The 15,985-nt window shown below is 48.6% G+C and overlaps 2 protein-coding genes across 10 annotated transcripts in view; one reads left to right on the top strand and one right to left on the bottom strand.

Annotated features, from left to right (window-relative positions):
* CNGB1 (cyclic nucleotide gated channel subunit beta 1) overlaps positions 1-15,985 on the top strand; it is a 175,385-nt gene that overhangs the window by 58,220 nt on the left and 101,180 nt on the right. The gene's annotated exons all lie outside the window — the stretch shown is intronic.
* Positions 341-15,985, bottom strand: part of USB1 (U6 snRNA biogenesis phosphodiesterase 1) — a 33,292-nt gene continuing 17,647 nt past the window's right edge. For 3 of the 9 annotated variants that reach the window (XM_067019694.1, XM_067019691.1, XM_067019688.1), the window contains exons 6-7: positions 14,359-14,442; positions 13,317-13,870 (exon numbers count right to left, since the gene is read on the bottom strand). In XM_067019694.1, coding sequence (XP_066875795.1) covers positions 13,706-13,870; positions 14,359-14,442 — 249 coding nt within the window. In that variant the 3' untranslated portion in view covers positions 13,317-13,705. The other 6 variants (XM_067019693.1, XM_059045438.2, XM_067019689.1 and 3 more) reach the window with 5 other exon arrangements.

The raw sequence follows: 15,985 nt of genomic DNA, 5'->3' as shown, positions 1-15,985 counted from the left end.
GGTGAGCCGGGAGAGCCGAGGAGAGACCCAAGTGTCTGGTTTTAGGCTAAAAAAAAAAAAAAAAGATAAAGATAAACAAAAATCTAGAGATTTGTTGGCCTGAGGTCTCTTTTCAAAAGCCTCAGGGTGTCTTTGGCCCTTCAGGACTTTTCTCAGTTGCCAAGTGAAGCGTTGGGTACCTTGGACGGGCAGTGCCAAGAGACAGAGACGCGGTTGCAGTCCTGAGTTGCCACATACTTGCTGTATGGAGGTGGGCATGTTATTTAACTTTTCTGGACCTCCAAGTCCTTATCTGGAACGCAGGGCAAAGGGCTGGGGTGGGGGGTTAGATATACTTCTGGCTGCTGGCCTAGCACACATTAGGTGTCCGAGCAAACAACACTATTTTGTGCAAATGAAATGTGACAATGCAGCCCCGCAGCGTGCTGGGCGGGTGGGCAAAACTCCCCGCAGAGCGGAGCTTCAAGTGCTAGTTTAATTCTATTCCAAGAGCGGCTTGAGATCCGGTCGGTTTGGATGCTGAAGGCTTGAGGTGGGAGGCCTGTGTCTAAGGTCCACAGAGGCTGCGCATCCAGACCAAGGGAAGTCCGGGAGGGGCAGAGTCGTGAGGTAAAGGCTCCCGCGGGAGGGCAGGAGGGCGGAGGCCGTCCCTCTCCAACGCCGGAAATGGGAGCTTTCCTTACCTGAGGGCGGGTTTCCCTAATGTAAGCCCTCAGGTCGCCCGGCAGGCCTCACGTCCTGGAAATCCACAGAGATCTGGCAGAGCTTCAGAAATGGCCTGTTCACCGACCTGACAGGTGAAGAAAAAGAGCACTGTTAAAGAGAACAGGCAGTAAAGTGACGAAGGTAGATTTTATTAAAAAAAAAAAAAAAAAAAACTATTGCAATAGAGACTCCGATATAGAACTGGACCTGATTCAAAATACAACTGACTGTAACAAGTGGGGATTTACTGCCAAGGAGCAAGTGGAGGGCAGGGCGTTATTGGTGGATGGAAAATTACTAAGGGGAGACATCAAGTCTGGTGGGGGGGGGGATTCTGGCTGAAGGCAGGTGAGGGTGATCAGATATCCCCTGGGACCTAGTGGGGATAATGCATTTGATCAGCTATCAAGGGTGGGGCATTCAGCTAAACTGATTTAGCAAGATTCTTGCTAAAACTGGATTCTGGAAGGGAGTACAGGGATGGGTCTTGTTGGGGAGAAGGTTCAAGGGAGCCTGACTAAAGTTTGGTTAAGCAAAGGGTCCTTTTCACTTACTCCTTTTATTCAAGGGAAGGAGAGGCATTCTTTCCTCTGATCAATATACATCCATTTCTCATTTTATTGCTTTTTATTCATTTAGAACCAGCTGAATCTGTTAAGACTTGATGATTGCTAATTGCTGTACTGTAGGATCCACAGACATTTGATGAGAGGAATACCTTGAAGAAAAATGGAAAGATGAAGGTTAGAGGCTGAATTGGTCCTTGTGCCCAACTTTGTAGACCTTCAGGGATCTACCAGAAGTCCCAGGACCTGTTGTCCTTCCTCAGTGGGTGGTGTCAGCGCGATGGCGGTGATGCACACACTTCTTCGTTCACAGCTCGAACCTTCCTGGTTATGGCAGAGATGTCAGGTAGATTGCTGAGGGCAAAGGTGCAGTAGTTGCTTGCAACCACTGTACATGTGCCCCCTTTTTGGGTCGTATCAAGGGCAATGCAATTATGGAGAATAGCATGCTGGGTTTCTCATTGTTGGTGAGTCACTGATTTCAGGCCAGTGGTGATGTTATCTGGGGACAGGGTGAATTGCTTCAGCAATGAGTAGATGATTCTGTCATTGAGTCTAGCTTTCTTTGTTTTTATTCATCTTTTTAAAAAATTGTTTATTTATTTATTTTTGGCACGCACGGGCTTTCTCTAGCTGTGGCGAGTGGGAGCTACTCTTCGTTGTGGTGCGGTGGCTTCTCTTGTTGCAGAGCATGGGCTCTAGGTGTGTGGGCTTCAGTAGTTGTGGCACGTAGGCTTCAGCAGTTGTGGCATGTGGGATTCAGTAATTGTGGCTCGTGGGCTCTAGAGCACAGGCTCTAGAGCACAGGCTCAGTAGTTATGGCACATAGGCTTAGTTGCTCCACGGCATGTGGGAATCTTCCCGGACCAGGGCTCGAACCCGTGTCCCCTGCATTGGCAGGGGGATTCTTAACCACTGCGCCACCAGGGAAGGCCCGAGTCTAACTTCTTGAGCCAGGCTATAGATTCCTGGGAATGGTACCCAAAAGGTGGCAAACCGTTCCCCCAAAAGTAGTGAGGTCATGGATGGAATGTAGGCCCAGTTCTGTATCTGTTTTTTCCTAAATTGTCTCCCCGGGGACCAAGATCATCTACAATGATCCTGGATACCTTTTGTTCCTACAGTGAGAGGAGATGAACCTGAGGGAGTGGGTGATTGTTTTAGAGACAGTTTAAGAGAGGAAGGAGGTTGTGGGGAATAGAGTAAGATGAAGGGATTGGTAAGATTGGCAAGGTAGGAAGATCTGGCCCAGTTCGCAAGTAATAGCCAATAAACTTGGGTTCCCTGGACAAAATAAGAATCATCTGGAGTTAGCGAGGGGCCATAGAGGTAGTTATCTGATGGCTGAGGGTAACCAAAGGATGCTAAATTTCAGGTGGGGAAAGGATTTGTTTGAAGGTGGTCCCTGTGTGGTTGGTCTGGGTCCCAGAAATTAGGCTGGGAGGGGCAGTGGGGTCATTTCCACTCACGTGAGGGGTATCCAGGGTTCCTAGAGTGGCTTGGGGGTTTTATGTTTGATCTAGTGGCAGCTAAGGAAGGATAATGGTGAATGTTCATTCTCAGAAGGGAGCCTGTGGTAAAATGATGATGGCAACAGACTTGACCCTTGTGAGGATAGACTGGAATAGGTGCAGGGGGTTCTTACAGTATAAAATGGTGGAGGGGTGACTTCCCTGGTGGCCCAGGGGTTAAGACTCCGCACTTCCATCACAAGGGACAGGGGTTCCATCCCTGGTCAGGCGGGGAACTAAGATCCCGCATGCCACATGGAGCAGCCCCCCAAAAAAATATGGTGGAGAGAAAGAGGGAGGGTTTTAGCAAAACAGATATCCTGATTGATCAAGGGATCTGGGAAATGCCAGATCAGATGTGCGCACAGGAAAGGGAGGACAGTACCAATGGTCTGTGGCATTAATGGAAGTGGGACTAGTTTAGCCAAGCTTACAGGTTCTGTGGGCAAAGTAGTCTTGCTGAGAGAGGGAAAAGCAGGGCATGGAAGAGGAGCAGGACCTCAAATTTAGAAAAGAAGGTGGAGACTCATCTCAGGTGAGGAAAAGTCATAGTTAAGGCAAAAGGTTATTGTGGGAAGAGCAGGAGGGTCTCCACGCAAATGGTAAGGATAAGAAGCAGAGGAGAAAGGGGAGGGACCCAGGTGGGTCTTGTTCTGTGGTCTTGAGTGGAAATGGGACTCCCTCCTGACCTCATTTACTGTTCCAAGGTTCTTGGGGAAACTCTCTGCTCTGGCTGTCATCTGCTTATGGAGGCTCTCAACAGAGACCCAGTTTGATGTCCCACTTGCAATACTTCCATGGTCTGAATAGCTCTTGTATTTCTTTTTAAAAATTTTTAATTTTATTTTATTTTTACTGAAGTTTAGTCGATGTACAGTAATATTATGTAAGTTATGGGTGTATAGTATAGTGATTCACAGTGTTTAAAGGTTACACTCCATTTATGATTATTATAAAATATTGGCTATATTCCCCATGTTGTACAATACATCCTTGTAGCTTATTTTATACCTAATAGTTTATACCTCTTAATCCCCTACCTGTATATTACCTCTCCCCCTCCCCTCTCCCCACTGGTGACCACTAATTTGTATTCTATACTTGTGTGTCGGCTTCTTTTTTGTTATATTCCTTAGTTTGTTGTAGTTTTTAGATTCCACATATGAGCATACAACACTTGTCTTTCTCTGTCTGATTTATTTCACTTAGGATAATGTCCTCCAAGTCCATCCATGTTCCTGCAAATGAGAAAATTTCATTCTTTCTTATGGTTGAGTAGTATATACACATACCATGTCTTCTCTATCCATTCATCTGTTGATGGACACTTAGGTTGCTTCCATATCTTGGTTATTGCAAATAGTGCTGCTATGAACACTGGGGTGCACATATCTTTTCAAATTAGTGTTTTGGTTTTTTTCAGCTATATACCCAGGAGTGGAATTGCTGGGTCATATGATGGTTCTATTTTTAGTTTTTTGAGAAACTTCCATACCATTTTTCACAGTGGCTGCACCAATTTACATTTCCCTCAACCGTGTGCAAGGGTTCCCTCTTCTCCACATCCTCTCCAGCATTTTTTATTTGTGTTCTTTTTGATGATAGCCATTCTGACAGGCATAAGGTGATATCTCTTTGTGGTTTTGATTAGCATTTCCCTAATGACTAGTGATGTTGAGCATCTTTACATGTGCCTATTGGCCATCTGTATTTCCTCTTCGGAAAAATGTCTATTCAGTTCTACTCATTTTTTTTAAACTGGGTTGTTTGGTTTTTTTTGACATTGAGTTGTATGAGTTATTTGTATAAGACTCTTGTGTTTCTTTAGTTGTGAAACATGAGCCCAAGGTTGAACACCCTGTGATTTGACAGCAGTGTTAGCAACGAGTAAAACAATATAAGGTCCCTTTTGGGCTCAAGATTGGTTTTCTAATGGTGGCATTTCTAGACTACCAGATGGCCTACTTGTAAAGCACATCAGGGATCAGGAAGTTCTAAAGGGAAGGCAATCAAGGGAAGTCTTGACTTGTTGATTATAGGATCAAGTATATTTTGTTAATCCTTGACAGTATCTAAGGATGTTGCATTGAATTAAGTTAGAATCTTCCACTAGACAAGATGAATAAGGCATCTTTGTGGGCCTTCCTGTGATCATTTCAAAAGGGGATAGCTTGCCTGGAGATAGGGGTGATGATCTGAGAGTCTTTAGAGCAAGGGCCAGTGCTTGTGGCATGTAAGTCCAGTCCTTCAGACAGTGGAACCAGTTTGGTCTTGAGGATGCTGTTTCTATGCTCTTTCTATGGCACCTGATGCTGAGGATGGTAAGGATGTTGGAATCTTTGACTAAATGTGTTGCCTTTTCAATTTCCTGTATAATTTTACCAATGAAATGTGATCTTCTGTCACTAGAGATGGCAGAGGGGATGCCCCAAGTGGGGAAAATTTGTTGCAGGAACACTTTGGCATCTGATGCTGCTGAGGCATTTGGGCAGGGGAAAGCCTCTAACCATTTAGAAAACAGGCAGACGACAGCGAGAGCATGTTGGTAGCCTTGTGCTTTTGGTAACTGGATAAAATCTATTTGCTAGTGAAGGAAGATCTGAGGGGGAGGTGCCTCCCTTCTTGCCCCACCTTTACAGGTTTTCCAGGGTCATGTTGCTGGCAATCGAGACAAGTGAACTGCTTGATCTAAATAAAAGCCAAAGGGTCCAAACTACTGTTTGTGTAATGCATCCTGCATCTTGTCCTTTGCATGTGAGTCATGTCATATAAACCACACACAGTGACTCAAGAGAGATACTTAAGAGCTACCAAGCAGCCGTCTCGGTGCTTGCAAAGTCCATCTGAATGGCTTGAACAACCAGCTTTTCCCCATCCAGTTCTTTCGGAGTCTGAAGCTGTTATTTAGGCCATGTGGACCCCTTTTAAGACTTCCTTAGGAGTCATCCTAAATGAGTGCTCTCCCTCAAGAAAAGGTGAATAATCCCATTGGGGTCTAGGGCCTTGAAGCAGGGTGCAGGGGGCGTGGTCCCAAGGCTTAGAAACCGCTTGGATTTCTTGGGTGGTTGGGGAAAACGCTGCTAATGTATCATATGTATCGGGCCTCATCTGAATGCTTTTGTGCCATGTCCTTCAGTTTTAGCTGTCATGATCTGCTGGGACAATAACAATGCCTCTAGAAGTTCTGCATTTTGGGGCCCATTTTTGACTGGGGTACCAGCTGCTGTCATGAATCCTCTCTGTTTCTATCATGTACCAAAAATCATGCACTAACCACAAGGCGTAGCAGCTATCAGCATAGATGTTCACCTTCATTCCTTATGCTCTTAGGCAAGCTCAAATAAGAGCAATTAACTCGGCTATGTGGGCTGATCTGACATTTGGCAAGGCTCGATATTCTAGAGGTTTATATTGATCAGTGATGGCATATGCAGCCTGGAAGGCCCCATCTTCCTTCTGGAGGTAGGAGCTTTTTAACATGAAGAGTGAGGTCAACTTGGGGGAGGGGCTTTTCTGCTAAATCTAGCCTAGGACAGGATAATGATCTAGTGTTAATGACACAGTCATGGGACATCCCATCAGTGGGTAAAGGAAGCAAGGTAGCAGGGTTAAGGTTTTGACAGTGACGTATTGTGATGTGAGAGGGAAAGAGTAGTAAGATTTCATAAGAGGTAAATCGAGATGCAGAAAAGTACTGTGTGTTTTCATTAGGCAATAGGGTCTGTGCAGCATGAGGGACATGTATGTTAAGCAGACGACCTAATACTCGGTCAGAGGTAGCTTGGACAAGTTTAGTGCTTGTAGCCATGGCTCACAGGCAAGGGGGATATGCCTTAGCTGCTGGGTCAAAGGCCAAACTATAATACCCCAGAGGTCTTTGGTGTCCATTATGCTTCTAGGATAACACTGAGGGCATGACCCTCTCATTCATGCACAAACAAGGAAAAAGACAGGGAGTCATTGGAAAGTTCAAGGGTGGGAGGTGAAAGCAGAGAGCCTTTAAGGTTCTTGAAAGCATCTTTAGCTAGGGGGTCCCGGACTACTGCGTCTGGGGGGTGCCTCCCCAGTCACGGCATAGAGGGGTGAGGCAATCGTAGAGAATTAGGTATCCACGGCCTACAATATACCACAAGACCCCAAAACCCTGTCCGTTGCCCTCCTCTTTCAGGGAGAGGAAAATGTTGCATAGCAGAGTCTCAGTCTGTGATCATTTTCCCTGCAGCTGAAATATCATGACCCAGATATCAGACACACAGAGAGCATATCTGAATTTCGTCTCTAGCCACCTCACGGCTCTTTCTTGCGAATGCCTTAAAAAGGTATTCAGCATCCAAAAGGAGTTGTCCTAACTGCCAGAACATAGAAGGAGGTCATCTGCATACGGGATTAAAGTGGAGTCTCCTGGGATTTTAAGTCCCTCGAACTGGCCTTCCGGGTGTGTGAGAAGGAAGTAGGAGCCTCAGTAAATCCCTCGGGCATAACAGTCCAGGTATATTACTGGTTATCCCAGGAGAAGGCAAACAAGTACTGGGTTCCTTACAAAGGGGAATCCTAAACAACGCACAACACAAATTGAGGGCTGGGAAACATTGGGTGTTGAGAGGAATAGCAGACAGGATAGTGCCAGGATTGGGCACCAGGGCAAATCTGAGTTTCACGATTTTGATAAATCTCAGGTCTGGACTAACGCACATCCTTGCCCACTGGGGGCTTTGATGGTCCAAATGGGAGTTGTGCATGGTCTACAGGTGGGAGCTCGACGTTTCCTGTCTGATTAATCTTGGATTATCGGGCAGAGCCTCTCAAGGCCTTCTGGCCTTCAGTGCTATTGGGGAATGCTGCGGAGGGGCATGGAAAGATCGACTTCTATCTTAAGGGGTAGGCTTCCCCCTCCTCTCGAGGTCTGGCCACTCCCAGACCCATGTCCTTTTTTCTTACAATTTCAGCAAGGGTCTTGATCCATAGGAGACCGTGATTTTGGAGCTTGCCATAGATTAAAAATTGCAGGTCCTTCTAGCTGTTTTAACTGCAATGCCATAAGCTTGTGTTGTGTATTTTCCAATTTTCTGGAAATAACATCTTCATAATGCTGGGCTAATGTCTGGAGCTCAGACATGTTTGCATTTTGCCAGTTAATATTATTTCTCTGTAATGTGTCATGAAGCTCTGGTCTGAGGCCGTGTACAAAGCTTGTGGCCAGAGCAGAGGCTGTCAGGGAGGTCAGGTCCAGCCCCAGATGCTCTTTCCATGTTGTTTCTAATTGATGGTGATGGTCAGCCACAGTTCATCTCTTTGCTGTTTACAATTTTGAATACACAACTGACCAGTTTTGGTGAGAGGGACCCGAGGGATGGCTCCTGGTAACTTTCATCTTGCTTCCCTCGTTCTCCAATGAGAATCAGGGTCATCTGAGACCCTTGAGGGTCTTCAGGGATGGTGCTCCATTTGGCCTTTCTAAGCCAAAGGGAGGTATCCCCAGGGCCAACCAATAGGCGGATAAGTTGACATAAATTGGGGAATCTGGAGAGTATGCTCCCAGAATAGTCTTCAATTGAAGACTGAATAAATCTTCAATAAATCTTTCCTTTTTCATTTGGGAGTCAGTAAAATTCTTTTTTTAAATTAACTAATTAATTAATTTGGCTGCATCAGGTCTTAGTTGCAGCACGCAGGATCATTCCTCGAGGTACACGGGTTCTTCGTGGTGGCATCCAGGCTTCTCTCTAGTTGTGGGCTTCTCTCTACAGGTTCAGTAGTTGCAGCTCGCGGGCTTCAGACAATGTGGGCTCAGTAGTTGCGGCACACGGGCTCTCTAGTTGTGGCATGCGGCCTCTAGAGCACATGGGCTTAGTTGTCCCGTGGCATGTGGGATCTTAGTTCCCCAACCAGGGATCGAATCACGTTCCCTGCATTGGAGGGTGGATTCTTAACCACTGGACCACCAGGGAAGTCCAGGAAATTTCTTGATGATGGCATGTAATTCTGACAGAGACCAAGGTTTAAATGTTCTCTCTTCTGTTTGCCTCCCTTGATAATGGGTAATAGCCACACCATGAGCTTCATCTACAAAGGTGGGGATCTGGAGAACCTTACAGTTTCAGGGAGTTGAGGGGCTGCGGTGCTGCTGGTGAAGGATGTTCTGGGAGAGAGGGACAGATATCATGGGCTGGGAGGGGAACTCCGGGGCACTGTGAAGGTGTCTAGGGGGTTTCCTGGTCAGAAAACATTTTCTTTTTTTAAAAAAATATTTATTTGGTTGTGCGGGGTCTTAGTTGCGGCAGGCGGGCTTGTTTAGTTGAGGCTTGCAGGCTCCTTAGTTGTGGCAGGCATGCGGGCTCCTTAGTTGTGGCATGTAAACTCTTAGTTGCGGCATGCATGTGGGATCTAGTTCCCCTACCAGGGATCGAACCTGGGCCCCCTGCATTGGGAGCGCAGAGTCTTAACCACCACGCCACCAGGGAAGTCCCAGAAAACATTTTCTGAAGACGTTATTTAAGAACTTCAATAGTTTGAATGAGGTTTGAATCATTTAGCTGTTTTCGGCTTCTTCATACCAAGTGAAAAAAGTGGACCATTGTGCATCAGAAGTTTTAGTTCCCTTTTGCCCTAGGGCTTCCCCTTAGGTGGACTAATTTGAACAGATCTCAGGAGCCCCAGAGGGGCTATGTTAGCTTAAGAGAGTTTGTGGTCAAGTTTTGCCAAGAAAAGCAGACAGTACTAGGGCCGTAGAAGCATGTGGTCAGCAGGAGTATGAGGAGAGTTCCAGTTGATTAAGAAGCCCCCATGTTCTTGACTAATAGTGCCTTTACACGTATGAACAGAAAAACGTGGGATTCTAACCCAGCCTCTGTTCCTTACAGGGACCAGCCTCATACCAACAGAAAAGCCTAGGACTCTAACCTAGCTTGTTACAGAGAAACCCAGGACTCTAACCTGGCCTTGGCTTGTCTAGGGCTCTAACCCAGCTTCTAGAGTATACTCTGAGTCCTAAGAATCAAGATCTGTCCTCATTCCGCGTCAGTGGACATTTATCCAGAGCACTGGGTTTTGGAGTCGGCCTCACCACTGGATCCCCAAACCAGCAAGCTGGCCGGAGACAAAAAGTATAGGTAGGTGTGCCCTGTGAGGCTTGGCTGTTGCATCTGAGGATTCAGTGGTGGTTCTGATCCAGATCTGAATCATGGCACCAAACACTGTTAAAAGAGAACTAGAGCTGGACAGAGGTTAAAGTAGTAAAGATAAATTTTATTCAGAAAGACTATTGCAATACGGGGAGAGTGATTCAGTTATGTGTATGTATCTCTAACTGAATGTACCTATTCTCAGTCACCCAGCTTTAAAACACCACCCCCATCTCGCCTCTTATCTTTTCATCTAGCCCCTAACCTCCCCGCTTATTTTCCTGGAGTCTTTTGAATTAAAGCCCAGACAGCTCATTTCACAGCACAGTTTCATTCTGAGACCCTGCTGTGGTGTGAGAGGTTATACAAACAGCTCTGGATCCGAAGCCAGGCCAGGGGTTCCTGCCCAGCATGAATTTACTTCCTGGGCGATCTTGAGCGAGTTATATCCCTTCTTTGGGTTAGCCTCCTCATCTGTTAAAGGCAGATTCTGGCTCAGGTAGAGACTGAGATCCCTCGCTCAGGAAAGGAAAGGCACTGTGCGCTAGAGCCAGGCCCAGAGACCCCACCCCCACCCCTGGAGCCCCCTGCGGGCCCCCTGGGCTTCTGGTACCAAGACAGGGAATAAACAAACAAGCCGCGGTAATTTCCCGCTTCCTTGGAAACAAAGCTGGGGTGGTCTGGAGAGGCGTGTGGAGAGAAGGGAGTGCCAGGTGGAAAAGGGCCAAAGAGGCCGAGAGATGATGATTTCTCTGCCCTGCGGGGAACATCTGAGGACACCGAGGCCAGATGTGTTGATTTTGCACCCTCCCTGGTGTGATAAAATCCCCCTCGAGAGTGTGTCTTTATTCCGAGCCAGCCTGCCGAGGGGTGGACCCCAGCCTGCTCTGGTCTTGCCTCCTGTCTCCGGAGCACATCTCCTCTTATGGAAGAGCCCCAGCTGCTCTTGCACTGTCAGCGCGGCGCCCGTGAACGCACCCTCTCCAGCTGCACTCTCAGTGTCTGGGCGCCCGCCAAGCCCTGCCGCCTGCTGCCCCTCCCCGCTTGGTGGATCTCCTGCTTCCTTCCTCTATCACCACCTTCCATCCTCTCTTGAAGAGCCGGTTATTGATCTTGGCCCATTTCTCAAAGTCGCTGCACTCTAATTCCATCCATGCCACATCTTCCCCCAGGGGGCCTGCCAGTCAGTCTGTCTTCCTGGGTTTGTTAATGGTGATGCTACGTGACATGGGGCCCCCTCCAGGAAGAGCGAGTGCCCGAGATGGAGGCTCCATGTCCCTGATCAGGAAGATCAGGTAGTCTGTGCCCACAGAACCTGCCTTGTTGGAGGCCTGCCTCCATCCTGAGGTTGGAACCTGTAGGGAATTGGGTGGCTTTGCTTGTATCTCCCAGTCTGAGAAGTGTGAAGGTTGGGGATGGGGCTTCTTCTCTGCACCCTGTCTGCTACCACCATCCCCCTGCATCATTGCGAGTATCCAGAGGGCCGTATCCAGAGGGCCGGAGGAGTCTGATTCACCCAACGGTCCAGGTCAGGGCCTGGCACAGAACAGGTGTCAGTAAGTGCTGGCTGCACGGGAGATTTGCCAGGAAGGATGGCCGGCTTCTCCCTCTCCAGCCTGAGTGACCTCAAAAGCCAGAAGAACTGACTGGCCAGTCCTAGTTGAATCAGCAGCTCAATGCAGAGGGCTTGGGGAAGAAGGCACAGAATGTGATTTCCTGGCTCTTTCAGCATGGCGATTGGGAGCTGGCCTCAGGAAGCGCAGATGTTCGGGAGGCAGAGTAGGGGCCAGAGCCACAGGCCCCCTTTCCCCACATCTTTCCCTTGGGGGCCCGGGGTGGAGTAGGGGAAAGCAGGCCTGGCAGGCTGCAAAGGGCAGCATTGAGGTTAGGGCCTTACCTGATTTCTCATGTGACCCCAGGCAAGTCATGGAACCTGCTTTTCTGGAAAAACAGAATAGTCATTCCAACCCAGTTTACTTTTCATGGGGTTCTTGGGAGGAACAGCTGAGAGGGTCCTAGAAAGGACTCAAAAGTGCTACAGCAGGGTCGCGTCTAAATGTCTGTGCTTACGCCCTGGTCTAGGTGCGGTGTGTGCGACCCTCTGGCCAGCAGGCCTGGCAGGCCGGGTGACCCCACCCTGTATTGAGGCGTCGTTCAGGCTTCTCCCGGCCACCTTAGACGTCGTAACAGAGACTCCCGAGAACACCGCCGAACTGTGAAGCAGGCCGGGTAAGGTGGGGGCAGAGGAAAGTCATCTTTGCACCTAGTTGAAGAGAAGTGGTCCAAAACAAAATCCAAAATAAAAATTGCAATTTTTATTTGCTGAACCTAATTTAAAACTAAAACATCAAAGTGTCTTTTCCTCCATCACTAGAAATCAGATGGCAACTGGAGAGGACTGGTCCTTTGCTCCCGCGAGGGCTCGAAGAAAAACAAAAACCCCTGTGCAGCCCCTGGCCTCTCCTCTGCGTCCCCTGGGGATGCCCGCAGGCCACAGCAGGCAGCTGGAGGCAGCAGAAAGGGAACTCTGCCTGGTGAAGGCTCCTCTCTGCTTCTTTGGGAAGCTGATGGGAAGCCAGAGGTCACAGAGCGTTGGAGGCCTGGCTTAAAGCCACCAGTCAGGCCAAGATGAAACATCTGCTCAAGTCTCCCCAGGCACCTGGCTGGGGGTGGTGAGTGGGAGGAAGGAATGGAGAAAACTGATGCTAAACCACAAATTAGCACCGTGGGCCTTGGCCCTGAACTGGCCTCCGCTGGCATAGGAGGGGGTGAGACTAAAAACAAATAAATAAAAGCGACACCGTGTCAAGGAGGGAGGATGACAGGCCCGTGGAAGCACGCTATGTCCGGCTTGAGCAGAGATGAGCCAGGGCACGATGGCTTACAAAACTCCTCGTCTGGGGCCAATGGCATCAAAACGCAGACAGTCCACGGGGCTGTGGGGAAGGGGCCATTTGTTGGAGGGACTACAGTGGGGATTCAGGCTGAGTCTGGGTGGGCTCACCGGGTGACCCCCCCACCTTTTGTTGTGTCTTGTTTGGGCATAACCACCACAGACCTAGAACTAGGAAGCCCTGGCTGCCCTCTACTGGTGATTTCTGGGAATGATCGCAACGCAGCAGCACCCAACCTGCAACCCAAAAGGGCCAAAAGAGAACCAGCTCCCTGGCAGGAGCAGAAGCAGCTGCACATTAGGCCGGGCCGGGCTGGCGGCATCCCCGTCAGGCTGAGTGGGTTCCTCCATCTCTGCCTGGCTGCAGAGGGAGGGGCCCAGGACAACGAGGGCCTCTGGTGCTCACTTCAGAGGCATCGAGAAGAGTTTGTTCCCAGACTTGCAGCGGATCTGCTCGGCGTGCACACGCAGCAACGTCTCGGAGTCTTCAAACCCACCCACGATTTCCTTAAACCAGGAGAGGACCATCACGTTAAGGGGAATCGGGGACCCAGAGGGCACTGCAGACAAAGCCAGCCTACTGAAATCCCTCAGAGGTTAGGCCTGCTCAGGGGAGGCTGAGGGCCACACAGGCGCCAGGCTCTCCAGGTTACCTTGTCTAATCAGCTCTGCAGTCTTGTGAGGTCAGTCCTATCATACCAACTTTGCAGATAAGGAAATGGATGCTCAGAGCCCTGGACCACAGAATCCAATAAAACCAGGCTTGGCACCTGGGTCTACTGGAGCCTGAGACCGGAGCTCCTTGCTGCCTCCAGAATGATTAGACCAAGAGCAGATGTGGCTACTTGATGATGGCCCACGGGCTGTGTCCTGTCTGCACATGTGTTGTTTGGCTTGCAAAATGTTTTCTTAAAAAATACATATTGGTTGCCAACGTTTGAAAATAGAGGGATTACCCACAAAAATTATGATTTCTGGCGTCTCTTGAAAAACAGAAGTGCTTGCAACACGAGGTCCACATTCCTGCATGGCAACTGCCTGCACCAGGGGTAAGTACCGGCTCCTCTCAGGGCACTGACGGGAAAGTGAAAGATATCCCCTACGTATCACAACACGAGAAAGGCTGTGAGGGTGGACGTTCTTTAGACCTGGTGCATTTCACTCATTGCCAGCACCTGCCAGGCCCCTGGGAGCACCTGAGCCTTTGACCTCTGGGTGAGGGTCTAGGACTTCAGGGGAGGTCTGCAGCATCCTCTCAGATTAGGGTTGTAGGGCAGGGCTTCTCAAATTTTAACGTGCACACAAATCCCTAGAGATCTTGTTCAATTCTGATTTCTTAGATCTGGATTGGGGCTTGAGAGTGAGTGTTGCTAATAAGTTTCCAGGTGGTCTGGGACTGCCCTGTGAGGAGCAGGGTAAGGTGTTGGAGTCTCTGGCTATGCCACTTATTTCCTATGTCAGGATTCAGGTTTGCATGCCTAATGCTCAGCGCCTGTCAGCTCCCCTCCACCCCCCAGCTTCTGGAGTTCAGCCCCTTTCATGCTCCTGCCCTGGGAATTCACCTGTAGTTCCCGCAGGCACTGCCCTTCCAGCTGGAGACGTGCATCACCCACACACCAGGCCAGACTGATGTGGAATGAGGGGTCCTGCAGAGGAACGGCGGGGAGACAGGTGGTCACCTGGATGTCATGGCAGGCTCAGACATCACAGCAGCTCTGTGAGAGTTGTCATGGTATCCCTGCTGCATCCCTGACCTGATTCATGGGAGAATAGATCCTCAGTGTTGATCCCAAGCACCCTCCACAGACAGATAAAATAGCCCTGGGTTGGTCCCTGCTATGGACTGAATTGTGTCCCCTAAATTCATATATTGAAGCCTTAATCCCCAGTGTGATGGTATTTGGAGAAGAGGCCTTTGGGAGGTAATTAGGTTTAGATGAGGTCTTAAAGGTGGGGCCCTCATGATGGGATTAGTGCCCATATAAGAGAGCAGAGAGCTGCTTCCTCTCTCTTTCCATCATGTGAGGACACAGTGAGAAGATGGCCATCTACAAGCCAGGAAGAGAGGCCTCAACAGAAACTGACCGTGATGGCACCTTGGTTTTGGACGTCTAGCCTCCAGAACTGTGAGAAAGTAAATTTCTTTTTAAAAATTAATTGATTAATTAATTAATTATTTTGGGTTGCACTGGGTCTTTGTTGCTGTGCGTGGGCTTTCTCTAGTTGCAACAAGTGGGGGCTACTCTTCGTTGCTGTGTGCGGGCTTCTCATGGTGGTGGCTTCTCTTGTTGCGGAGCACAGGCTCTAAGCGCGTGGGCTTCGACGGTTGTGGCGCTCAGGCTTTGTTGCTCCGCGGCATGTGGGCTCTTCCCGGACCAGGGCTTGAACCCGTGTCCCCTGCGTTGGCAGGTGGGTTCTTAACCACTGAGCCACCAGGGAAGACCGAGAAAGTAAATTTCTATTGTGTAAGTCATCCAGTCTATGGTATCTGGTTATGGCAGCCTGAGCTAAGACAGTCCTGTTCTCAGAGGCTCTCCTTTACATATCATAGAGAGTCATTACCTCTGGGATGTGGAAGAGAACACATGTCCCAGATTTAATGTTTTCTGATCAAAAACATTTCAAGAGATGACATACTTTTTAAGATGAACAAAAACCAAAATGTCTAAAATTATAAAACTATAAATTATCTCCACTCAAATTCATACTTATATCTCTCAGCATGATTTTAAAAGAATATATCAAGCAAAACCACTGGCCCTTTAAAGCCTTGATATTCGACTTGGAGTTCAAGTTCCCCTGGAGGGCACCAGGCAAGGCCCAGGAAGGTATGCAAAGCTGCAACTCTACCTGGAGTGTCAACGTGACTAAAAAGTATTGGGGAAAACTATTTCCTAAAACATGTAAAAATAAACATGGATACATTATAGATTAGAAGACATAAATCTCATGCATATTGAAGAGATAACAGAAGATTTGTAAGAAATGTTGGACTTCAGCTGGGCTGCATCCGACTACACCTCAGACCCTCAACTCTCCAGGGTTGCGTGTCCTCTGAGGGCTGGCCGAATAGACACTTCCCACGGGCAAGTTCTGGAGCGCTCTTCGGTTTGCCTCTAACAAGGGTTTCTTTAAGGCTGATTTTATTCCTATTAGAGATGGGTCAGTGGAGAGAAAAAGACGCTGCTG

The sequence above is a fragment of the Kogia breviceps genome, chromosome 18, assembly GCF_026419965.1.
Source record: "Kogia breviceps isolate mKogBre1 chromosome 18, mKogBre1 haplotype 1, whole genome shotgun sequence".
Lineage (NCBI taxonomy): Eukaryota > Metazoa > Chordata > Mammalia > Artiodactyla > Physeteridae > Kogia > Kogia breviceps.
This window is presented reverse-complemented; position numbering and strand designations above follow the sequence as displayed.